This window comes from Puccinia triticina, chromosome 3A (genome assembly GCF_026914185.1).
Source record: "Puccinia triticina chromosome 3A, complete sequence".
NCBI classification, from domain to species: domain Eukaryota; kingdom Fungi; phylum Basidiomycota; class Pucciniomycetes; order Pucciniales; family Pucciniaceae; genus Puccinia; species Puccinia triticina.
In genome coordinates this window covers 5,757,339-5,783,452 of record NC_070560.1, presented here as the reverse complement: position 1 = coordinate 5,783,452, position 26,114 = coordinate 5,757,339, and the positions used below count along the sequence as shown (strand labels likewise).

Here is a 26,114-nt window from a genome sequence, read left to right as displayed (position 1 = left end):
CTCCACACCCTAACTACAAAAATGTGAGAAGAACATGAAGAAAGACATGAGATAAAAAAAAAAAACTAAGAAACAGAAGGAGTTGAGGATGGAAAATTGGAAATCAATCAGACAAGCATGAGATAAAAACGTAAGAGCATTAAGGAAATAATTTTTTCATTGAATTTGAGTGAATGGTTGCCTTCACCGGTTTGGTCAGAAAATTGGCTATGTTTGCGTCTGTCAAAACCCAGTGAAGCGTTATTTGATGTTCACGGACGGCATCATTGACAAAAAAGAAATTGCGCTCCAAACTTTTCATCCTGCCTTTTGAAGCGTTGTTGTTGGAAATCAAGACCGCAGCCCTATTATCGCATTTGATTGATAGATTGAGATGAAGGCCGAGTGATTTGAGAATGGGTAAAAGGAAAAGAAGAAAATCGACCGATTGTCCCAGTGCAATGAATTCTGCTGCGCATGTTGAAGTTGCCACTACTTTTTGCCTCCGCAAACCCCAAGCCACCGGAGCACCAAACAGAGTGATGACGAATCCCAATGTGGACCGTTGAAATTCGCCACCCCAATTCGCATCCACCCACGTCACCATCTCATCTCCCGAACTCGATAGTTTTAATTGTTTGGACCTAGTAGTGTGAATGTACTGTACTAGATGTGATAAGGCATTCCAGTGTGAGGTATTTGGATTAGCACTGAATCGGGCAAGATAATTGACCGCAAAACTTATGTCTGGTCGACTGCCGAGCGCGAGATAGTTGATGGAGCCGATAAACGATTGGTAAAGAGTTGCCGACACCGGCTCTCCGTCCGAAGTTGTAAGATTGTCGCCGGTTAGAGGAGTGTGGGTCGTGATCAAATGTTCATTAACCTCTTTCTTGTATTTGTCTACCAATTGATCGATGAGCATGTGTTGAGAAAGGAAGATAGCGTTGGATTCATATTCAAGTCGAATTCCCACGAGCTTGTCAGGCCTTGAGTCCCACTTGAGGCGTAAATTCTTGTCCATGTTCTGTCGAAGAAGGTCAACGTCTTTTTGATTGTTACCAAAAACTATACCGTCATCAACATGTATCCAGACTATGATGATGGAGTCATCCTTCCTGTATTGATACAAACATTCCTCCACCTCATCACACTCGAAACCCCAGCTGTGCAATAATCCCTTGAAGTGTTTCCACCAACACCGGCTGGCTTGCCGAGTACCATATAAGGCCTTCTTGAGTTTGAGAACTTTTCCTTCCAGATGTGGAAAGAGTTCAACAGGAGGATCGACATAGATTGTTTCTTCAATAGGACTATGAACGAATGCTCCGGTGATGTCGAAAGAGTTTATAATCCATTTATTTCGTGTCGCCAAGGTAAGAAGGATTCGCAGAGTTGACAGAGACGCCGTCGGAGCAAAGGTCAAACAAACATCTTTTCCAAGCCGTTGTTTGAAGCCTCGTACCACAAACCGCGCTTTTAACCTGTTGACCGAGCCATCGGTGTTGCGTTTGATGTCAAAGACAAAGCGGGTTCCAATGGAATGTTTGCCTTCCTTCTCCAGGATGTCGAAAGTGTCGATTTCAGTAAGTTGATTCCATTCAGATATGCAAGCCTTTCGCCATTCGGCGCCAGCCGGAGAACGTAGCGCATTCCTCAGAGTATTTGGAATATCAACATTGGATGTTGCTTGAAGAAGATCGATCTGACTGTCTTGATCGTCACAAATTTCCTTGGTGCGTTCTTGTCCCAAGGTCAGAATTCTACGGGCAAGTGGTTTGTTAGCTAAGGACGGTGGAGTTGGAAAAATGATTTTCCCTTGAAAATCCAAGAAAGTGGCACACTCAGAATTAATGACTTTCTGAGTTGTTGGATTCCAAAAAAACCAGCCCCTCTCGTCGTCCTGGTAACCAACAAGATACCCTGTCCAACCTCGTTGATCGAGTTTTCGACGCCGCTCTTTAGGAATATGAACGCTGGCCCGAGAACCAAAAGGATAGAATGCTTCGGCACATGGCTGTCGTCCAGCCCATTCTTCAAGAGGAGTTGATTTACAGCACTGGTTTGGAATTCGATTGACTAGATAACATGCGCATCGATACGCATAAGACCAGAGCTTCTGGGGTAGGTTGGAATGAGCAAGTGTTGTGCGTGTGATATCGCCTAGAGTTTGGTTGAGGTGCTCAGCTTCCCCATTTTGCTCCGGTGTATAAGGCAAGGTGAAGATTATTTGTGAACCCACAGAATTGAGATAGTCTGAGAGAGGCTTGACAGTGTATTCCTTTGCGTTGTTGGATCGAATGAATTTTGGAGATGTCTTGAAATGAGTGACCAGTTTCTTCACAAGTGCAATGATAATATGAGGCACTTCCGAGCGGGATTTCATAGGGTACACAAAGGAATAGGTGGTGGCGTGGTCGCGAATAGTGAGGAGAAATTTATTGCCAGAAACATCAGGGTCAAAAGGGCCCATGACATCCGTAACAAGAAGATTGAGCCGATTCTCACGAGGAATGACTTCGGGTAAGGAATGCCGATGTCGTTCACTTTTGGTTTGTTTGCATGTTTCGCAAATGAAGGGTGTCCAGTATTTTAGATCGAAGGATGGCACAAAGCGTTTTAAGAATTCCCTTACTACTGAGTCGGAGATGTGACCTAGCCGACAGTGCCATTCGTATGCTGGAGAGATGACTTGGCTAGCAGAACGAGTGGACACCGCGCGGACAGAAGAAGAAAGGAAATTGAATGAAGCCGGAGTTAAGATCCAAGATCGATGATGGAATTTGGCGGTGATGGAAGCGAAACTAGATACTAAGTGAATGTCGTGGTTTGGGAGAAAGAAAGGTTGGAAACCAGATTCGATTAACTGGCCGAGACTAAGGAGTGTGCCGGTCATTTCCGGGCTGTACAGTACTTTCGGAATCATGAGGGTACCATCCCCATTGACCATCTTGAGGTGTCCACTATGGGTTGCCAGCATTGAACCATCGGAAGACGCCAATCTTAGTTTCATCGGCGGCGTGATGGGAGATAAGGAAGAAAATGATAAGAGAGATCCGCTCACGTGGTGGGTCGCCCCTGAATCCAAAACCGTGCCAGCGTCAACGGCACCCTTCGCATCCGCACCCACAGCCAAACGAACTGCCACATTCCGATCCGGGCCTGTGGGTGGGTCGTTCGGGGGTGCAGCCAGACGGGCGAAACCGGAAGTGGGGCAACCAGGTAGAAGAGTGTTTGGGGCCGGCAACTTGGCATTGTCGCGGAGTGTCGGACATGATGACCTCCAGTGCCCCTGCACTCCACAGTATGAACACGGCTTGCCGTTAAATAATGTTGGATCCGTCGGGCCTTGGTTGCCTTTCCGGATGTTGTTGAGAGCTGCCAATATGTCGTCCACCGTTGGGTTTCCAGGTTTTCCCACATTTGGTTGGCGATGTGTCGTTTGATTACTTGATTGTGCCGGTCTGTTGTTGAACCGGCCCACAGGTTGCTGAGAAGGTTGTTGTTGATATCTTGGCGTTTGCCAGTTAGGTTGAAAAGATTGAAAAACGGAGACGGTCGAGGGCTGATTATTATCAAACCGGTTGCTTTCTCCATATGCCGAAGTAATGATGGTCTGGATTTCGCGGGCGGTGACGTTCTTCCTATCCCCCAGTTGGAGGGAGATATTCTGAAACAACTGAGACCGAGACATGGTGGGCGAAGGTGGTGCGATGGCCTGAAGAATAAGACCCTCAACCAAAGGGGGCAGTGCAGCCTGAACATTCTTGAGATTGGCAAATACGTCGAACACCTTGTTGAACAAACCTTGGACTTGCGATGGGTCAGTGGCGGGTCCAGTAATCCTGAATTCAAGGAGTCTGTCGATAAGTTCCATTTGACGAAACCGAACTGTGCCTTGAAAATTTGCTTGAACCGCATCAAAAGCCTCAGTTCCTTTGGTGTACCGGTCAACAAGGGACGATAATTCATTGTGTACCGTAATTTGAATGAGATAGAGTAAGCAGGTCTCTTCCTGTATGGATATCTTCTTGTAGTTGTCCGAATTGTTGAAGAAAGCCGCATGATTCAGTGTTAACAAGATAACCCTTGAGAGATCACGTTTCCACTTGTTGAAGTTTGATCTGTCGGCCGTGAGTTGTTTGACTTCCGACTTGTAAACGCTGGGCTGCTGAAGGAACTTGTTCCTTGGAGTGACCTCGGATGATGCCGTTTGTGACATGGAAAAAAGATGTAGTTGATGACTCAAATCCTCGTCAGAGTCGTTGAACTGTAGAATTGGTGAGGGGCTCGGGACCCTTGACTGGACAAATGACAAAGTATCGGACGAAGTTTGATCCGGAGATGTCGACCGTGGTTGATTGTTGCGGGGTCGATACAAAGATGCCGCACCAGATATAGATCCTATGCCGGGTGTTGATGTCAGAAGATTGGATGCTGAGAGTAATTGACCAGATTCAAATTGTTGAGTTAAGAACTGGGAAAAGATGTGCGAGAGTGCCAATGTAAAAGGGGAAGGAGGACGATCTGCCTCTGATGGATCGATTAATTCTCCAAACAAGGGCGGTGGTAGCGGTGGTAACTTGAGAAGTTCCTTGTACTGTTTTGTTTGCTTTGGGTGTTTTGCTCGAGTCGGAGGGGGTAGCGGTCCTACGATTTCAGGTCTATCCCGACGAGTGTTTACCATACACCAAACCAATTATGCCGAGGACTCGATCCAAATGTGCTAGCGAGTTGGTGAGCAGTCGAATCTTAATCTGTTGCTAGTGAAAAGAACAAAAACCCTTGACTCTACATTGCTCCTCCCTGCCCGCCTCTTGGACACTCCATACTCCAAAAGTGGAGTTTGCACACCCCACCTCACTACAAAGTCCAAGCTGCAGAAGACGAGACGTTTGTAGGAAGCAGGTTCAGTGAAGCCAATCGAGCAATGCAGAAGAAGTTGGATGAGAGAAAAGGCAACAGCAAGAAGCGGGAGAAAATGGTTGAAGAAAACTCACCAGAGGTGCTTCAAAAGCAGGTTGACAGTTTGGCAAAAGCAATTGATGCACTAACTGGCAAGTTAGCAAACCCACCAAAGGCGGAATACTCTTGCGGAAACAAACAACCAGTTGGACAACTCTACAAAGCTCAACCTTGTGCTTACTGTCATCGAGAAGGTCATCCAACATCCATGAGTTATGAAGCACAGAAAGATGAAAGAGAAGGCTTAGTAAAACAGGAGGGAAAGGACTTCTGCTTACCTAATGGGGATAAAATTCCTTGGAATCCTTCCAGACCTATTTGAAAGGTGGTAGCTGCCGACTCCGCAAAACCTAAAACACAAGTCAACGCGGCATTCAGAACCAATCATACGGCTGTGTTTTCAATCAACAATGAAGAAACTCAGCAAGAATCCAACTGTATCTCTTCAATGCACAAAATTGACTGGGAACCACCAAGACTTGGGTCAGCAAACTTTGAAAAGGTTAAACTTGAAGCAAATGCAGCAACAACTAGAGCAGAAGCGCTCCGTGGACAACAAAAAACCCCGGCACAAAAAAACAATTCAGCAATGGACGTGGACCCAGAAGACGGACCAGAAGAGGTCATTCAAGAAGTACCGGCAACTAGGAAGACGCCAGGGCAGATCTTGGACCCTAATAAAAAACAACTCTCACAAAGGTAGAAAAGTCAGCGGAAGCGGCCTTAGTCACGGAACTGGAAAACTTGAAGATACCAACTACATTTTCTCAACTTACAACAATTTCTCCAACTTATGCTCAAGAATTTATCAACAAACTTCAAACTCAAATTCCAGGGTACAAAACCTCTGCAATGTCATACATGGACAGAAAAAAATCAGATCCCAAAGTTTTGGCTTTGATGTTACTCAAACAAGAGGAAGAAGACTCAGAATATAACTTTTACTACAGTTGTGCCTTGGAATTTATCGACACTAAAATCTCTGGACAAAAAGTACCATTCATGGTGGATTCAGGATCGATGGTGAACGTAATTCCCAGCCAGGCAGCAATTGATCTAGATATAGAAGTAGTCAAAGTAGAGATCCCAATGAGAGGCATTGGAGGGGAAAGATGTGATATCAAGGGAGTAGTGGAAAACTGCACCATTGGAATTCGGCAATTCTCCGGACCCGTACACCTCTTTGTTTCACCTCAAGCCAAAGAATGTATCCTTGGACGACCTTTCCTTTTTGACTACGACTGTACGTTGGATTATCCAGGCACTGGCGAATTTATATCTTTTCAAGGTGACAGCGGACAAAGGATTACGGTACCAATTGCTAAATTTGGACAAGGATGGAATCAATTGAAACATTTAGGACAAGATCCCACACAATTGGCACAAATAACAGCTTACATGACTCAGCATTTGAATCAGTTGCGCTTCTCAAACAACACCGACTCCATCAAATTTTGATCTAAAATATCAAGGAAGCTGGGATGGGTTAAGAACATGTGCCTGCGTCTCAGGAAGAAACCAGAAAAGGAGAAAACCTTACCTCAGATCACAATACAACCTCCAACTTTGGACAAAGACTTACAAATCAATAGCTTACTACACCACAGGAGCAGCCCAACGTTAGGTCATCGCAGGACCTGGAGGTTACTCAAATGTTGCACTCTTGCTTGCAGGGCGACGTTGTCACACGGTTGGCGCATTCTTAACCAACAATTGGTTTTGGTGGTTTTGGTGGGGAGGACATGTGTTTGACCCTGCCACTCTGGCCAGGCAACGTTGATTGAACGTTGCCCAGTAAGTCGCCCGGGCCAAAAGGGTTTGGCACAACTCAAGAGTCGAACCTGCCACCCTGAGGGTGAGGCTGATGACCTAAGACTGATGCTTTACCTGATAAGCGATCAGCAATCATTCTTGTCGGGAGCTGGGTTTCTCCACATATCTACCGTCTTCCTATGAGATTCCACTATGAACCTCACGCTTATCAATTTGAGTTTTTGTTCAAGTACTTTTTTAACAAAAAAAAAACTTATCAGAGACTTTATGGGGCATCATGCAAAGCCCAAAAACAAACAGCAAAAGGTGCTTTCATGCCCTTAAGCTAATTTTCTAGCATAATGTTGACTGGACGCAAGGGTCCCCTCAACGCCCTTCCAAAACTCTTGGAGAACAGCGGCCCGGGACCCAATTGTTCTTCCAATGCTCCAGTTCCCTCAACAGATTACCAGACGTTGAGGGAACTGGTGCATTCAGATAACAGCTTGATTCCGGGCCACTGTTCCCTCAACACTTTGGCAGAGCGTTGAGAGAACTGGTACATCCGAAAAACAGGCAGTCCCAGAACCGCCCCGATGTTAAAACAAACTTCGCGTTGAGGGAGGGATCTGACAACGTCACAAAACCCTCAACGCAAAGCCCATGTCTTGTGGGTTTAACGGACGTTTTGCTCCCTCAAGCGTCCAGCAGACATTCAATATTTCGTCGAGCGTCAAGGGAACACTTGAGATTTCCTTGATTTCTCCTGTGGTGCAGTCACCAGACTAGGGGCCTCAGCGCAGCAAGATCTCTGTAAAAATTGGAAAGAGGATAACTTGTGGTGTATGACTAAATAAAAACCGGTTGCCAAGAAAGTTTGACCTATCAACCAAGCTATGCCACAGTCAATTAATCCACCTCTTCAACAACCTACCTTATCACAAGATCCTTATAAAACATCTCTAACACCAAATCCACCGGAGTTTCAACCTACAGCAAAAATAACCAAAGAACATTTGAAAGTCATCAATTTTGGACCTGAAGGTTGGCTCTGGCCAGAGGAAATAAAATTATTTAAGCATCTCATTACTATCCGACAAAACGCTCTAGCATTCTGCCCGGCGGAATGTGGACTGTTGAAACACTCCTATGGCTTACCCTATGTCATACCAATGATAGAACATACTCCATGGCAGAAGAAACCAATACCTCTTCTGGTGGCAATTAAGGAAGAATACACGGAATTAGTGCGCAAACAAATTAGGACCAGACTTTACGAACCCTCAACCTCAAGCTGTTCAAGTCCAGTATTTTGTGTAGCCAAACATGAGGGAAAACTTAGGATTGTGCATGATCTGCAAGAAATGAACAAAGTGACAATTAAAGATGCTGGCTTACCTCCTGTGACGGAAGAATTCATTGAATCCTTTGCAGGGAGAGCTTGCTATGGACTTGGCAATATCATGGGAGGATACAACAAATGGGAATTAGTGGACAAATCAAGGTAGAGAATGTCAACCGGTACCCGGCACCCGCAGGCGGGTACCTCCCACACCCGCCAGGCGGTGCCAGGTGCCCGTTTTTTTGGAAAAAGCGGTGCGGTACCCGGGTACTGCCCCCAAGTACCGCTTTCCCCCGCCGGGTTAATCGGGTGACCCCAGGACCCCCAGCCCTCTCTGAGCTGCCCTTGATGACTGACAATAGACCGGTAATCAAGGACGGTCCTTGGTGCAATCATCAAGGGGAGTTGTCACTCCCCTCAAGGACAAGACCATGCTGGTTGTTGGGGGAGCACCCTCAATGACCATGACCAACCTGTTTGATGACCGGAACAGGTCTGTCATTGCTTTTCTGGTCATTGAGAGGTCCTCAATGACCAACCTGTTGCGGTCATCGAGGGGAGGACCTCTTGATGACGCGTCTATTCCGGTCACTAGACTTTCAAGGCGGCTTCGCTGCCGCTCGTTGCAGACCTTGGTTAAATTTAAAGTTGAATTCAAACTCTAATTTGAGTATCTGTTGACGGCTTTACAACAGAATTCTGGAAGGAGTAAAATTGAGTTTCCAATATAATAGATTAGGGATGGCCGCGGGTACCCGTGGCTGGCGCGGGTACCCGCCAGCGGATACCGGGTGCGGGTGCGGGTGTCAGGGCTAGCCAAAAATTCAATACCCGGGTACCCGCACGTGTACCCGCCTATCTGACCAAGCAATATGCATGCGAAGGGTTACACATGCATCCTGCACGCAAACGGACAGGACACCAATGTTTTGTCCTGTCTGTTTGTGTGGAGCCAATTTTTTGTCCTGGTCTCCGTCCTGTCCATTTGCACACAAACAGACAGGACGCCGATGTTTTGTCCTGCACGCAAACGGACAGGACACCGATGTTTTGTCCTGTCTGTTTACGTGCAAACGGACAGGACGGAGTACTTTTTGGGGCTGTCTTGTCCGCGTTTGCACGCAAACAGACAGGAAAGACATCGGCGTCCTGTCCGTTTGCACGCAAATGACGAACAGGACAAAACACGGTGTCATGTCCGTTTGCACGCAAACAGACAGGACAAAACATGTTGTCCTGTCCGTTTGCACGCAAACAGAAAGGACAAAACACAGCGTCCTGTCCGCTTGCGTGCAAACGGACAGGACAAAACACGGCGTCCCATGCAAACGGACAGGACAGGCGCCACCCCTAGGGTCGCCTTTTGAGTGGCGGGTATCCGCTCACACACGGAGGCATCCGCCAGCGGATGCGGATGCCAGGAATTGGGAAAAAAACGCCTCAGATACCCAAACATGAGTGGGTATCCAGATTCAAATCAACCATCTCTACCAATTGCACCCCAGTACTGGCCACTTGCACCCGGGTATCCGCCACTTGCACCCGGGTATCCTCCAGGTACCCGCCACTTGCACCCAGGTACCCGCTGGGCGGGTGCGGGTGCGGGTGCGGGTGTCTGATTTTACTGAAATTCTGTCCGGGTACCCGCACCCGTCTGGGTACCCGGGTGCAAAGTGCCATCCCTATAATAGATGCGGTTGAAAGATCAATTGAGAACAATGAGGAGAATTGGGAAGAGGAAAAGCAGATTTACATGTCAGTTCTTTTTTGTCATCTGAAGAGAATGATAAGTGCGTATTTCAAACAGGCACATGGAAAATTGACAAAAAATCAGAAGATCTGCTGTTGTGATAAGATGGAGGGCTATCAAAATTCCCTGGTTTAAGCTGGAAATTGAGGAATTAGCATTCATTGAACTGGCCTAGGAAAAATAAAAACATACTTCGATTATTTAGAAAGACCCTCACTCTGGGCTATAATTTTAAATGATCAGGAAAATCAGCCTCAAGCTCAGACTTATTAATTATGTATGTAACATAAAATTTTCAATAACCACCGTTTAATTGTTTAAACTTGAAAGGAAATAGAAGCTTAATCAAATTTTGAAATGCTACACTAATCACAATCATCTCAAGGCAATTCTTTATTGAAGGAAATTGGAAATTCAGCTTTACAAGATTGGAAACACCAAGGTTACTTGTTAGCTTCACACTTAAAAGAAATCTGTGAAATTAGGATGCAACGGTATCAACCTGATTGGGCCCGCAGGGTCTAAATGATTAAATTGAGTCGCAATGCGGCCGCCATGATCCGAAATCTTGTATCTTGACCAATTGAGCAGTTGGATTTTGAGTTGAATTCCATTTGCACCAGTTCCTAATCAATCGGGAGCCTCAACAATCACCCTCAAGAACCTAACATTGGTGATCCCTACAATCTATTTAAGCTATTTCCTGACTTGTCCGTTGTGAAGATACCCGCTGGTCACCTGAGAAGGAGTCAGGAATGTGTTTTACCGTAAAATTTCACTAATGATTCTCTGCTCACCTTTACGCTCATCATGTCAAGCCTTTGACTCCACCCTCCTAACGTACCACAGAACAAGACTTGTCTGCCAACCGTAAAAGCCTCAGAAAATGTTTTAGCCAAATTATTCCAAGGGACAACGCATTCAACTAGCATGCTTTCATCTTCTTTGTCCTGTTGAGTGGTAATGTCAGTTTCTGATTAGGTCATGCAAGGGAATAACTAACGTCTTCATCGACACCGTCATGGCAAACAACAACGGATATTGTGCCTTCATCTCGTTGATTATCAAGATCACAAAGAGGTTTGTTGATACGGCCAAGGGACCTGATTTGAATGTCTTGTTCTGGATAGTTTGGGGGTACCTCATGTTTTCCGTTGACGTCACACATAGAAAAACACATTTTGTGTCTTTTCGTCCCAACAAGAAATCCCTTCAGCGCGTAAAGTTCCCCATACGTCAACTTGTTGGCAAGCTTTGTGTTATGAATCAGACAATCACAGGCATGGTCGTTCAGCCCAGTCAACCCGCCAGTAAAATTGTATTTCACTCGTGTTATGAGCGTTTGACTCACACAAGTTCAACCATTGCGACCAAAATATTAGGGATGAACTCAAAGGGTAATTGAGTTTGAGGTGAACACCAAAGGAAATAGAATCCCAAGGTTACCAGCGGATGTATTACAAGATGAGGGGGTCCCCAAGAAACGGGTATTCGGTGTTGGATGCGAATCTTTATGGGCAAAAAAGCTGTAGTTGAAGTGTCAGCGGAAAAGGTGAAGGCAACTAATTGAGGATGTGAGCTACAAAAAAAAAACATTACCCCTCATACTGAGTCCGATAAGGCGAAAATAACCATTTAATGCGTGTGAGTAAAGATGATGTTCATTTATGTGATGTTCTTGAACGTTGTAGACGAGTTCGGGGTCGAAATATGTGGTGTTCTTGAGGTTTCCGGACGAGTTCGGGGTTGAAACCTGTTGAAACAACTCGTAAGATGAGAAACTGCCTGGGTATTGAGAAAAAACAGTTTTTATAATTGAAACTAGAACCAGAACTGGATGAAAAACAAGGTTAGAATTTGATAAAGAAAACAAATTGAATTTTTGAAGAGAATGAGCATACCACAATAGGAGTGAGTTTTAGAGGGAATCAGAACAGAAAGACTGAGATAGACAATATCGAACAAGGAGAAATAGTAGACACTGTGAGAAAAAAGAAGTCAAATAGAGGTTAATGGATTGAAGTCGGTGAGAAGATGATGATATCGAGGAGTCAGGTGGTTAGTGTTTTCTCAACAAATTGGAAGAAGCCAATTGATGAGTTCCAACGAGAGAGTAGGCGCGACTAGAATCAACTGTGGAGATGATGATGGAGAGTCGAGCCGATGGCGAAAGCGGTTGGATTGGATGAGTAGTGAGAAGAGGGATAGAAAGTAAAGAAAAAAGGAAGGGAATAGTCGGAATCGAATTGATAGATTGAGGACGGGAATGTTGATGGTTGTGGTGGTTGAGGAGCGGAGGCCGAGCAGTTGAGGCTGAAGATTTTGAGGTGAGGGCGACAGGATAGAGATCGAGATCGCTGAGACTGCTGAGGGAGAGAATGAGGTGGTGAAGTGAGGGTCCTTTTATAGTCTTGATCGAGGGGCCGACTTGTGGTTGAAGGAGTTGCAAAATGTGGCTAGAATGTGGTTGCAATGGAGAATGGTTCTTGAGGCTGTTGAGACATGTTTGAGGATTGAGAAGTTGGAGATAAGAGATAAGAGAAGTTTCGAGGAGAGCGATGAGGCAAGTCTGGCGAGGCAGAGACCGGAGGACAGGGAGCGGAAACGAGAGCGCGCGCGCGATATTCCAACAGGTATTGTGCCGAGTTTGGGGCGAAATATCCCAAAGGGGCGGATGTAGTGCGTGTGAATAAGGGTGATGTTGATTTATGTGACATTCTTGAGGGTTCTGGACGAGTTGGGGTCGAAATATGGGGTGTTGTTGATAGTTCCGGACGAGTTTGGGGTTGAAACAACTCGTAAGATAAAAAACTGCCTGGGTACTGTGCTGAGTTTGGGGCGTAATATCCCGAAGGGGCGGCCGATGCAGTGATAAAAAAGGAGGTGGCGTAGTTTAGGGGGAATTTGAAGACGGTGGAGTGTACGGGAGCGGCTGTGGGTTCCTGGAAACCGGTGGAGAGGGAAAATAAAAATTCAAAAAAAAGAGGACCTCATGGGCATATAAACCTGTCAACCCTTCATGTGAGATGTCTCTCTTGCAGCTCCGGATTTTGGCTTTTTATGCTGCCCGGGGTCGCCTGTTACAATGGGGGCTTAATGGAATGGGGGCTTGAGGCTGGTTAGCGGGACTCGCGCCAGTCTTGTTGATAGATACACAAGGCAATGGGGGCGCAAGAGCTGGGTTAACCAGAGTCATTAGACAAAAGAATCAGGGCAAACCCATGATAAAAATTTCTGTAAATCACTGTTTTATTGAAACTTAGATCCAGGACACCTGGGTACCGCTGATACCCGCCTAAAAGACCGCTGGTACCCGCCAGGCGGTGCTGGATGCGGTGCTGGGTGCCTGTTTTTGGGTAAAAACACACGGGTACCGGCGGTGTAAATTATACCCGGGTCTGTTTTGACATTCTCTAAATCAAGGCCTCTCACAACTTTTGACACTCCATTAGGACAATTTCAACTCACTCAATTACCTCAAGGTGCAAGAAATTTGGTGGCGGTATACCAGGCCCAGATGATGTGGATTCTGCAAGACGAGATTCCTGAACATGTGGGGGTATTCATCAAAGGACCAAGATCAACATATGGAGGACAAACTCTGGAGAAAAATCCTGGAATTCAAAGATTAATCTGGGAATATGCTCAAACACTGGAACACATATTGTTTAGAGTAGAAGAAGCAGGACTCACTGTTTCTGGGAAAGAGTTTTCTTGTTGTGTCCCTGCTCTGGACATTTTTGGACATGTGGTCTCGCAGATTGAACAACAAGTTTCTATGCAAAAGAAAAAGAAAATATTATCCTGGCCAACCCCCTCAAATGTCACAGAACTCCGTGGAATCCTTGGAATAATCACCTACGTACAAATATTTATCAAAACCTGTCAGAAAAGGCAGCACCTTTACAACAGCTCAACAGGAAGGACGCCAAATGGAATTGGACGGTGTGAGAATGAAAGCTGGTTAGTCGGTGGAAATGTCCGCTAACCGCCTCCTTCAAGAATATTTGACAGCTATGTTTATGAAGCTAAGGGTCTAAAACCGTAAATTTTATATGTAATTAAGGTTCGAGGACCCTTGCACTGTAACTGTGCTGAAATAAAACACTGGTACAAATAATACCAAGCTTGTTACGTGGTAATTATCCACTACAAGGGTTTTCTCTCTTATGTAAGAGGCAGAGGACTTTATTATTAATAATATATAATTATTAATAACAGGGAGTTGAGGCGTAAAAATAGCTGGTAAGAGCTTAAGCTGATTGGCTGCTTGACAGAGGCTGTAGTCTTACTGCAACTATTTTTAAAGAAGTTACGCTGAAAATTGCTATATAAGGGATTTTGTTGAATTTAAAGTGTAGATTCTAGTGATTTTGACGTGCTAGGTGGGGTTTTATAAGGGATACACTGCTCTGGAAGCAGGAGGAGAATATTCACGAGTAACTTACAGGTTATGGTGGGTGAATAGTCTGGGGGATCAATTCCTGAGGCCCTAAAGGCTCCTTTAAATATTGGAGGGGACACTGTGCACGCTACACAGTCCCCTTTTTTGGTTATGGGAATTGGCCACAGTTTGGCGTGTTAACTTCCTTGGCTGTGGGCAAAATATTTGTATTTATGTTACTTAACTTCCCTTACTTTGACACGTGACATTTTAGAACCAATTGTTACGTGTAAAAGCTGTATGTGAAAAGTAACATAAATAATACAAAGGATGCTTCACACCCATGCTCTCTTTTCATGGTGTACATGTAATATCTCTTCTAATATAATTTTATGTATTTCATATTTATGTATTAATTTTTTATGTAAGGTTTTTATTTGCAGCGCTCTGTAGCGTGCTCTCTAAGCTACTCCTTTTTTAGTAATGTACCAGAAGGAGTAGGAATAAAGGGTTAATTCAAGTGGGTAACCCCCCTTAATTTATGATGAGGAAACGGAATCTGTAATAATATTTTAACATCCAAGTTTATTAAAGACAGAGAAACACAGAAACAAAGATCAAGGGTTCCCCCTACAAATTAACCAAATTACAAAAAAAAAATGTGAGGGTTCCCCCTTTCAAAAAAAAATAAATCACAAAAAACAGCCTTCTTAAGACAAAATCCAAACACCACAAACTGGACCCCTATGCATCCCTGTCTAGCAGGGTTTAAAATAGTGGGTGGATGGCCCCCAGCGCGCCGCATTGAAGGCATTATGCAAAGGGGGGCCACCAAGTAGAGCCCCTCAGACTGTGCAAGTGCAACAGCGGAGGGGGTTGAGGACGAACCACACGCTGGAAGTACAGCGGCAGAGGACGCCCTGGGGAACACAAACAAGCAATCAAACTCCCTGCTTATATAGACAATTCAGCACCACCGGGCACAGCCTTCAAGATCCATGGCACATTCATCCTGCCTTGACAACCACACCACCGCCACGCCACTTCCGTACCTCTGACCTGCGTGGCAAGCGCTCATTTCCTTGCCAACCACCCCCTCGCCAAGACAACCGCAACAACCGCTAGGACCTACTAAGTAACGGTGGCCAACCTCCGCCCCCTGAACAGCCAGTAACCTGGGCCAAGTTGATTCCGTTTGTGATGTTTTTGCCCCGTGTTCGCATTACTGTGCCTCCCAAACAAAAGCTGACCTTGGGCCTGTTCACCCAGCTTGGGTGGATCCGCTACTTCCAAGGCCTCACACCCAATCTGCACTCAAACCAGCTCAACAAGCTCCTGCCCGACATTGGCACGCTGCGCTGATTTACAGCGGCTTTCCGCTGAGCTGAGACTTAATCATGGTTTGCTTTGACTGCAGTTTGTTATCCCACCCGTTCAGCAAGACTGGCGTTTACCAATCGCCGAGCGGAATTGGTCTGTCAATTTTGCCCCATAAACATGATGCAAACAGGCCCTGCTGATTTCTTCTTACTATCTCATTCATGCCAAGCAGTGATATTCAGCACAACAGAACCCAAAGACGGGCAGAGTGGTCTGGGTGATCAAGCGGAACTGAAGGCCATACATCTGTCACATCGACCGGGCCTTGATCCCAATCTCAGCCCTCCAATCAAGCTCTACACCGTCGACGCCGAAGTTCCAGCTGCCATGGCGTCTTACAAGTGGGTTCAGGAGGCCTACCGGAGGATTTTCCAGACGATTGGGATCCCGTTCACCGTTGTCAGTCAATCTTCTTACCCTTCAAAATCGACCAGTTGTTAACATTTTCGCTTCTTCCTCAGGCCAAAGCTGATATTGAAGCTATCGGCAGTGCGACGTCCCACAAAGTAACATTACCAGTTGTTGTGTGAGTACCAATTCTGCTGTTTTTTTTCCACTGCACTTTTGCCGCATTGGTCCGCTTACTCACGTCCCCCTCCTGTTTTGATCATCACCCCAGCAGGAGAAGACAGGTTAATCCACTGTACCCTATGTTTGAACACCTTGAAACTGGAACTAGCACCATTGAGCCTATCCATGTGCAACAGACATGCATGGGGAAATTTATATCATAAATTTCCCAGAAAAATTATGTGGGTTCCCTTTCCTTGCATAAGAGTGATATTTGAGCATTGGCTATCCCAAAAAAGCAATCACCAACCTGCTTCTTTTGCTATATTTTTCAATGTGAGTCCTGAAGGTTGGACCAGCACAGAAGTAACTGGTACATGTGTCATCTCAATCATAGTGAGCTGTTCTGACCTGTCAAAGTTTGCATCGTCATTGATGCCAACCCCAAAGCAGCCCATCTCCACCACCTGCTTGGCCTGTCCTTCATCCCCCCCGACCCGCAGAACAAGCGCATCTGAGTAGTTTGTGCCCAGATAAAACGTGTGGCCGACCTCGATCGCCGTCAAGGCGTCCAACGCTGAGCCGCAGTCGGGGCAGTGATCTTTGAAAGCGCTCTGCTTGCTTTATGGCCCCGATCCTGGTTTACCGACGGACACTGTGCGCAGGTCGTGGACAGTGTAGGTTGGTAGACTGGGCCATATCGAGAGCGGGGACAGCTCAAGTCGGCCATCTGAGTCTTGTACAGGCGGTGAAAAGCAGCGGCGGAACTGGGAGTTGACGCGCTCGAAGATTTGCTCGATCTCCACGGCTAGACAGCTCTCGTCCACGAGCACCTCTATCTGCTCCCACTGCAATTTGAACGCGGGCAACACATTGTTCTTGAAGGACTGGACCGGACAGATGTCTGGACACACTTTCAACAGCTTGAGCTGATGCAGCTCGTGGGTCGCCGGCAAGACGGCCGCGAGGAACCACCCCGTGCCTGGGGATGAGAAGAACTGAACTTTCAGCCGGCTGGGGTTGTCTCCCCGCGGTGATAGGCTCGATGGTGCTAGTTCCAGTTTCGAGGTGTTCAAACATAGGGTACAGTGGATTAACCTGTCTTCTCCTGCTGGGGTGATGATCAAAACAGGAGGGGGACGTGAGTAAGCGGACCAATGCGGCAAAAGTGCAGTGGAAAAAAAACAGCAGAATTGGTACTCACACAACAACTGGTAATGTTACTTTGTGGGACGTTGCACTGCCGATAGCTTCAATATCAGCTTTGGCCTGAGGAAGAAGCGAAAATGTTAACAACTGGTCGATTTTGAAGGGTAAGAAGATTGACTGACAACGGTGAACGGGATCCCAATCGTCTGGAAAATCCTCCGGTAGGCCTCCTGAACCCACTTGTAAGACGCCATGGCAGCTGGAACTTCGGCGTCGACGGTGTAGAGCTTGATTGGAGGGCTGAGATTGGGATCAAGGCCCGGTCGATGTGACAGATGTATGGCCTTCAGTTCCGCTTGATCACCCAGACCACTCTGCCCGTCTTTGGGTTCTGTTGTGCTGAATATCACTGCTTGGCATGAATGAGATAGTAAGAAGAAATCAGCAGGGCCTGTTTGCATCATGTTTATGGGGCAAAATTGACAGACCAATTCCGCTCGGCGATTGGTAAACGCCAGTCTTGCTGAACGGGTGGGATAACAAACTGCAGTCAAAGCAAACCATGATTAAGTCTCAGCTCAGCGGAAAGCCGCTGTAAATCAGCGCAGCGTGCCAATGTCGGGCAGGAGCTTGTTGAGCTGGTTTGAGTGCAGATTGGGTGTGAGGCCTTGGAAGTAGCGGATCCACCCGAGCTGGGTGAACAGGCCCAAGGTCAGCTTTTGTTTGGGAGGCACAGTAATGCGAACACGGGGCAAAAAAGTCACTAATGGAATCAACTTGGCCCAGGTTACTGGCTGTTCAGGGGGCGGAGGTTGGCCACCGTTACTTAGTAGGTCCTAGCGGTTGTTGCGGTTGCCTTGGCGAGGGGGTGGTTGGCAAGGAAATGAGCGCTTGCCACGCAGGTCAGAGGTATGGAAGTGGCGTGGCGGTGGTGTGGTTGTCAAGGCAGGATGAATGTGCCATGGATCTTGAGGGCTGTGCCTGGTGGTGCTGAATTGTCTATATAAGCAGGGAGTTTGATTGCTTGTTTGTGTTCCCCAGGGCGTCCTCTGCCGCTGTACACCACAAGAGCGATTTCGGCTCCCTCGGACCGACAACCCAACGACAAAGGGACACACGTCGGGCTACCGTGTGAATGCACGGCAGCACGGCGTCGGGGTGTCCCTCCTGTCAGGCTGCCGTGTGAATGCAGGGCAGCACGTCGTCGGCGCCTGCAACGGTCAAGCTGCCGTCCCTCTTGACGACAGGCGACCACCTCGGTCATTCCGCCGCAAGCCTGCCGGTCAGTTGCCTGGCGGCGACCCGGTGGCTCGACCCAACTCGCGCTGCCTGTCAGCCGCCCGGCAGCCGTCCTTGTCCTGGGCTCCCTCGGAGCGACAACCCGACGACATAGGACACACTGTCGGGCTGCCGTGCGAATGCAGAGCAGCACGTCGTCGGCGTCTCGCGAAGGTCAGTCTTTTTTCTGACACATCTAATACTGCAGACTTGAGCTCACAGGGCTGTCAAACCAACCCGGAAGCTGTCTCGCCGAGGCTCACCCGGGTCAGGATGACCGCGTTTTGCCGCCGGCTTGCCGTCAAGGCCTCCCTCAGCGTAGCATTTCCTGCTCATCTCAGAGGTTGTTCTTTCATGCAAGAGCTTGAGAAAAAAAAATTGAAGAGTGTTTTTTTTTTTTTTGACAAAAAATGACTCTGCAAAATTTTGGATCAGCCCATCTTGAGGATGCTAGGCTGTATTCTCAAATTTCACCTATCAACCAATCACCATTGCCCTTTGGCCGAGTTGGAAGATGCGGTGCATGTGGGGATGGGCTTCTGATGGAACATGGGTTCAAGCCTTGCTACAAGGTTTTTTTTGCGGCGCGCCGAGCGTCTCTTGCCTGGACTCTCACGGCCTCTCACGGCAGAGGTGCGAGTACATGATCCCACGCACCCATCAAATGGCGGGTAGCTCGACGGCTGATTGTCAATGGGGCTGCCCAAAAACATAATCTCACGACCTGGAGAGTTGCTGAGAGATTTGTTTGAACAAGGGCAGCCTGTCGACGACCCGCCCCTGCTGCCGTCAGATATGCGGCAGCGCTTGTGGTCGGCCCAACACTGTGGCTGCAAACCGCGACACCACGACGGCGGCCAGCAGGAAGGTTTGGCTGGGTCGGGGAGGGTCAGGTTGCCGGCAAAAACAATCAGCAAACCGACGTCGGCGCACTCCCGTGGTGTACTTCCAGCGTGTGGTTCGTCCTCAACCCCCTCCGCTGTTGCACTTGCACAGTCTGAGGGGCTCTACTTGGTGGCCCCCCTTTGCATAATGCCTTCAATGCGGCGCGCTGGGGGCCATCCACCCACTATTTAAACCCTGCTAGACAGGGATGGATAGTGGGTCCAGTTTGTGGTGTTTGGATTTTGTCTTAAGAAGGCTTTTTTTTGTGATTTATTTTTTTTTGAAAGGGGGAACCCTTGCATTTTTTTTTGTAATTTGGTTAATTTGTAGGGGGAACCCTTGATCTTTGCTTCTGTGTTTCTCTGTCTTTAATAAACTTGGATTACCATTTTTTTTCTTGATTTTTTTGTTATCTATCGATTTTTTTCTTTTTTATAATTTTCTTACCCCTATGAGCTGTCCATCACCAAAGAAGGCGGCATCTGAAGACGACACAAAATTGAAAAGGCAAACAAAGTCATCAGCTTAAGGACCACAAAAAGCAAAAGAACAAAGAAAAGGAAAAACATACTTAGAAAGGAACACGGCGCATGGCAGCGCGGTAACAACAAGAGGCAAATCAAAAGAGTTGCACACGGCCATCTCTCTCCAAAGCGTTGGCCGCCGGGTATCAAGTGAAGTGGCCGACCATGGTGGAGGCGAGCTCTTGATAGAAGACGGTGTAAGCTTGCGGGGCAAATCGGTATTGATCGTACTGGCCGAAGTCGGGGCAATGGTTGAGTAAAGCCTCAACTTGATCAGGGGCAAGGCGATGGTATTCGTCCACGTCATAGAACCCAAATGGAATCGGAGAGGGTACCCGAATTTGTGTACAAACTTGAGGCTCCACCCAGCTGTTGTCATCAGAAGTCCGCGATCCAACGGGCTCATTGGGAACCCAGTTCACATATGGGTGATCAGGATCAACCCGGGGAGCGCTGGCTCTAGCGGCTGGAGGAGGAGTAAGATTTGGGTTGATCATGGCTCAATTGGAAATTATAAACTATGTAATAATGTTAGTTTCAAGTACTAACAAAAGGGTTTATGAAGAAAAAAAAAAAGAAAAAGGGGAACGTACGGGACCGGTATGGGCACGATTGCCGCCAGTTGCACGACCACGGCCTCAAACACGGCCATTTCCACAACCACGGCCTCAAACAAGGCCATTTCCACAACCACGACCACGACCACAAACGCTCCCAGAGGCACAAGCTAATTGGGCACGACCACCTTGTCAAGAGCGGAGAGGAGGCGCCCAATAGATGGCATCCTCCGCGCCGCGAATGGTGGCTCGAACTTCTGAAGTTGGGGGAGAGAGGATTCTCCCAAAGATCTCACGCTCAAGCTGACGGATAGAGCGGCCCACAGGGGCAGGTACAGGCTGAGCAATGGCCTCATCAAGGTCCATGCCGGGAGCAGAACTTGGAGGGGCAATGGGTGAAGCGTTGGTGTTGATAGGAGCGGAGGAATCAGAACTGATGGAAATGGCAGTCAGGTCTTCCATAATCTACTTAGATAGAAACAAAACAAAAAGAGGAGGAAGGTTTAGTAACTCAGTCTCAACTCATTTTCTGTGTCATATATGTCCGGCTGTAAGAATTTGGGGAATTCCTGTGAAAGTGGAAGCAAACTTCCAATGTTATGGTGAATTGTACCCTTCACCTTGAATGTATGGATACCTTCACCTTGATTGTTGAGTGCATCTGACAGCTCTGTTTATGAAGCTTAGGGCAAAAAACCCGTCAAAAATAAGGGTTTTGGGCCCTAGCACTATAACTGTGCTGATGTAAACACTGGTAATGTAAATTATGTGAGAATACGGACCCAGGCCCGCAGCTATCCTCCAGGAAGCTCGCGAGGCTCCAGCAAAACCCAGACCCAGACCCGCAGCAACCCTCGAGGAAGCTTGCGCGGATAGAACCAAAACTAGCCCCAGCTGCAAAAAGAGGTAAGCCCCTCTGCAGACCAGAACCCTAACCCAGTCTCTAGCTGACAAGCCCCGCTCAATCGCTTGCAGACACGGCACCCGCACCGGGAACCGCAACGGGAAGATTAAGCTCAGAAACAGCGTCAACGTACGTACTAGAGGAGAGATAAAGTCGGCATAAACAGCTAACCAACCTTTATACTTGTAGAACCCTTGCAGACCGGATCGGTACCAAGAACCAAGAGTCCCTGCTCCACAGGATCTCAGCAACCACCGTGCAAGGTGAGTATAACAGTCTCCCCAAGAACAAACAGAAACAAAACAGACCGCTGACTTAGCCGAACTCCGTTTGATAAGCAGACACCAGCTCATCTCACCTGTATAGACAGGATAAGACCAAGCTCCTCAACTAGCTGGCTCCGTCATCGGTGAGCTTGAAAAGAACAGACTAGAACCAAAGCAAAGAACCCAGCTAACGCAGACGTCTCTCTTAGGAAAGTCTCCATTAGCCCAGCATAAGCAACCATCGCCGTTGCTAGCCGCCAGACAGACAACTCCTAGAAGAATCTCAACCAAAGTTAAGCACCCTACCGTGCTGCTTTCAGGTAAAGAGCCAGATTCTTCTCTTTTCTTTTCTCCTCAACTATACACATTGTAAATACAAATAAATTGAGAAAAGAAACAAAACATTTCAGTTGTTCCAATTCTTTTAAATTACTAAACTTGTTACGTGGTAAATATGGCCACTACAAGGGTTTTAAACACTCTTAAAAAGAGGAGGATTTATTATGTAATTAATAATATATCCCACTTTCTTAAATCCACAAAGTCCTAGACCCCTAGATCTAAGTTTTGGGGTGTTTATTTCTCAAAAAATGCAACAAAAAAAGTCACATTCATCTCACAGCACATGTTGAAAATCCCCAAAGGCCCTATGGATGACCCTCCAGCTGTGCCGTAGCAACAAGCAAAAGTGGGCCGGTTGTCAAAGGTGTCCAGGGAGGGCCTAACCAAGTGGTTAGGGGGCTCCCAGGGAGGGGGTAGGACAAAACCAGATCCCCTGGGGTGCTATTGAGCTCAACGCTTCCCCCCTTTAAATACCCGACAGGCCAGCCACTTGCCTCACCATAGTATCCCGTTCAATGTGTCTCAGTGGCTGATATGTATGGCCGCCACGCTGCTGTTACTTTCCTTCCGCCGGCTGTTTCCACCTTGACCGTCGTGATGCCATCCCCATTTTGTCCAGACCCCACCTCAGGCTCACAAGCGAGAAATGGATCAAGTGGCTGATATCAATGGTCGCCATGCTGCTGTTACTTTCCCTCCGCCGACCGTTTCCACCTTGACCCTGGTGATGCCATCCCCATTTTGTCCAGACCCCATGTCAGGCTCACAAGCGAGAAATGGATCAGTTGCGACCAGGCTTGTTGGAAAGAGTGGATTGCGTGATCATGTGATTGTGGCTGGTAGAAAGCTCCCACCCAATTCTGGCCCCAGCAGCTCATCACCCAGTCAATCATCTCCTGCCTCGGTAATCTGCTCGGACAGTTGAGGCAAGATCCCAATAGACACCATTCATCCCTAGATGCTCTGTGAGATGATACACCAAGCTATTCCGGTTCTGTAGCAGATTTTGTCAGTCAGTCAGAATTGGTGAATGGGTGATTGGTGTTGCTCAACTTGATCAATTGATTGGATATATTCAATGTGTTTCTCAACCAGTAGCTTGGTGGGCAATTCTGCCTTTGCGGCTGACATGTTTCTTGCTCAAGCTGGTTGCTCGACTTGGTGTGGTGTGGTCTCAGTCTGTACCAATTTCTTACACTTTTCGCCAAGTTGGCGAATCAATAAGCCACCTGACAAGCAGGCCATGGACACGAGGCGGAAAAGCCCAACTGGTGAGTGAACAAGCTTCTTGACCAATTATTACAAAAAACTGACTGGCACTTCAGATGCCCTCAAGCCAATCTGGTTCCAAACCAGCGACCCAACTGCATAATCATAATTCTGAAGGAATATCCGAAACACAAACACATCCAAAACAAGTCCCACTTCATGGGTCAAAACTTCAAAGTCCTTCTGGCCGTATCACCCCCACTACTAAGCCGTTGGAAATGAAGGCTCAAGTCGGAGCCAACGGCACGAAGCTCGACCGAGCCACAGCACAACTACAGCGCGCCGGTTAGCCAGTAGGAGCCAAGCAACAAGCCAGCAAACGGCTCAGCCAAGCAGAAGCAAGACGTCAACTCGCCCAGCCATCCCCTCTACTCCAGAACGGCTCTCTCCACCATATGATCACCTCCGCCCCAGACGTTCCCGCAATAGCTAGCACTTTCTCCAACCCCGTCGAGCCCGCGCCCACCAATTACTTGGTGAACTCTGATTCTACACTGCCGTGTTGGCAGCAATACAAGGATCAAGGTCCCGCAGCTCATCGGCATACACGGCGGACGCACTTTTAAGGTTTTTCGCCAAAGGTTCTCCAAAGTGCTGATTTTCAATTGAAGAACCTCCAAAGTCGGGTCCTTTGGTCAATCTTCGAAGAAAATCCAAAGATTTTCCAAAGGTGGGGCAAAAACTTCAAATGACATTCGAAGGTGACAGAAATATCCATCCAACCACCGGGTTGGACTGGATAAAACCTTATTATCTGACATCTTATCCTACTCTGAAGTCCATCTTTGGAGGGCCTTTGGAGGACCTTTGAATGTTCCAGACTTCGATGGATCTTTGGAGGAGGGACCCTCCCCTCCCAATATTCTTTGAAGGGCCTTTGGAGGACCTTTGAATGTTCCTGACTTCGATGGATCTTCGGAGGCGGAGTCCTCCCCTCCAATTATTTTTTGGAGGGCCTTCGCAGGCCCTTCAAATGCCATCCCACAGGCAGTCAGCTGACTCAGCACCTGCCACCCACTGCTGGCAAAGGTCAACAGGAACCAAACAACCGCCCAGGATAACAGCTTCTTTCTCTGCCTCTGCCTTTCTTTCCCTGCATTTCTTTCTCTGCCTCCCTCTCTCTCTCAATTGTAAAGCAATCCTTATCTACCATGTCTTGTCCATCCACCATCTTAGCCAGAAGCAGACTGACTAGCAGCAACAGAGGCTGACCTACCACCCTGCCACACACAGTCGACGAACCGAACCAAGTCATCAAGGTCCTGGCCTGTGATGGGCGGACAGGCGAGCAACGTGAGATTGGCTACACCGGCACTCATGTTGTCGGAAACGGCAAGTCCATCGCATCCTTCTCCTCCTCCTATCCAAGCTCCCCTCAACCTGATCCACCATGTAATCCAGCACGGCCAACACCAACCGGACAGGACTGGGACTGGAATGTAAGCCAAGCTTAGAACTATACCCACCCGTGAAGGGATTGAGCTGATTAATGGCCTGTAGTCGGTCGTGTTTTGCACCCCCACAGCTGCGCTTCAGCATATCGGACTCGACCCTGCCGCTGATCATGACGAAAAAGGTGCACACAAAGGCAATCATCCACAAGCTGCTCTGGTTCATCCGGGGATTGACTTCAACGCGCGAGCTGAGTGAGGCGGGGGTCCGGATCTGAGATCCCAACGGCTTGCGCGCCTACCTTGACTCGGTCGGCCTCTCCTGGTACGACGAGGGCACCCTGCGCCCAATCTACGGCTTTTTTCCCCCTTCTTTCTCTCTCCCCCCCTTCTTTCTCTCTCCCCCCCTTCTTTCTCTCTCCCCCCCTTCTTTCTCTCTCCCCCCCTTCTTTCTCTCTCCCCCCCTTCTTTCTCTCTCCCCCCCTTCTTTCTCTCTCCCCCCCTTCTTTCTCTCTCCCCCTCTTCTTTCTCTCCTCTCTCTACATGTATGTACTACCATACATTAGCCAAACAAGAAATTCACAAAGATATCCTACACAATTGTGAGGGGGGGCACGGGCCCACCCAATCCCGGAACATTCCGTCCAATCAAGCCTCAAGCCCGATCGGGGGGGGGGGGGGGGGCGATCTGAGGAGCCCAACAGGACGCGCACTTCGATTGGCCTTTGAAGAATCTTCCGAGTGCCTTCAAAGGCCTGTTCAAATACATTCGAAGCCTCTTCAAAGTCGGCATTTGAAGGGGCTTCGAAGTACCAATACTTCGAAGTTTTTCCAAAGGCCTGCGGAAGAATATTTGAATGTCCTTTGGAGAGCCTTTGGAGGAGGGTTTTCCTCCAAAGGCTCTCCGAAGGACATTCAAAGTTCCATTGAAATCTTACTTCGGAGGAACTTTGTCAGATATTTTGACCAAGTGCCGACCGTCCGCTGCTGCTGGCGGGTACTTTGGAGGCTCTCTGAAATACTTTTGGAGATACTTTGGAGTTTTGCGTCCGCCGTGTACTTGCTCGTAAATGCCGTGGGAACTTTCATAAATATAGCTCGCCTCCAAACCCGCAGCAATGGACAATTTAACTATTGGTTGATGTTACCACATGTTATCAAAGTGAGTGGCGATGTTCAACATCTTTCACGGCGGCTCAACTTTTGCTACCACTAGCGCGGCCTACAATAGGATCCGCAAACTGAGGTGTTGAGCACATTTATCATTAATCCTCACAATGTAATACGGGGACAACATAATTGGCTGTTGGGCGTGGTTCTTGGGTCAGTTCAACGGTGACAATCAAAACACCGGTGAGCCCATGATTGTCACAAGTTGCAATATGGTGGCATTCAACGTTGTTGAAAAATTTTATTGATCAAGAGGCGGGAATATTGTCTCAGGTGACGTCTGCCCAAATCAACTTGACCACTAACTCCTCCTACCT

The 26,114-nt window shown here is 47.7% G+C and overlaps 3 protein-coding genes across 3 annotated transcripts; 2 read left to right on the top strand and 1 right to left on the bottom strand.

The window, feature by feature from the left end:
• Nucleotides 1-15,569: 15,569 nt before the first annotated feature.
• On the top strand, nt 15,570-16,082 carry PtA15_3A625 (uncharacterized protein; the record flags this gene model as incomplete). The annotated part of the gene is made up of 3 exons (XM_053167611.1): nt 15,570-15,645; nt 15,725-15,951; nt 16,014-16,082. The coding sequence occupies 3 exons, from the start codon at nt 15,570-15,572 to the stop codon at nt 16,080-16,082; spliced, it is 372 nt and encodes a 123-aa protein (XP_053018811.1).
• Nucleotides 16,083-16,685: 603 nt separating this feature from the next.
• PtA15_3A624 (uncharacterized protein) lies at nt 16,686-17,775 on the bottom strand (the record flags this gene model as incomplete). The annotated part of the gene is made up of 4 exons (XM_053167610.1): nt 16,686-17,160; nt 17,267-17,331; nt 17,394-17,620; nt 17,700-17,775. The coding sequence occupies 4 exons, from the start codon at nt 17,773-17,775 to the stop codon at nt 16,686-16,688; spliced, it is 843 nt and encodes a 280-aa protein (XP_053018810.1).
• A 6,612-nt stretch (nt 17,776-24,387) lies between these two features.
• PtA15_3A623 (uncharacterized protein) lies at nt 24,388-24,905 on the top strand (the record flags this gene model as incomplete). Its single annotated transcript, XM_053167609.1, has 3 exons — nt 24,388-24,394; nt 24,470-24,675; nt 24,762-24,905. The coding sequence occupies 3 exons, from the start codon at nt 24,388-24,390 to the stop codon at nt 24,903-24,905; spliced, it is 357 nt and encodes a 118-aa protein (XP_053018809.1).
• Nucleotides 24,906-26,114: the final 1,209 nt, after the last annotated feature.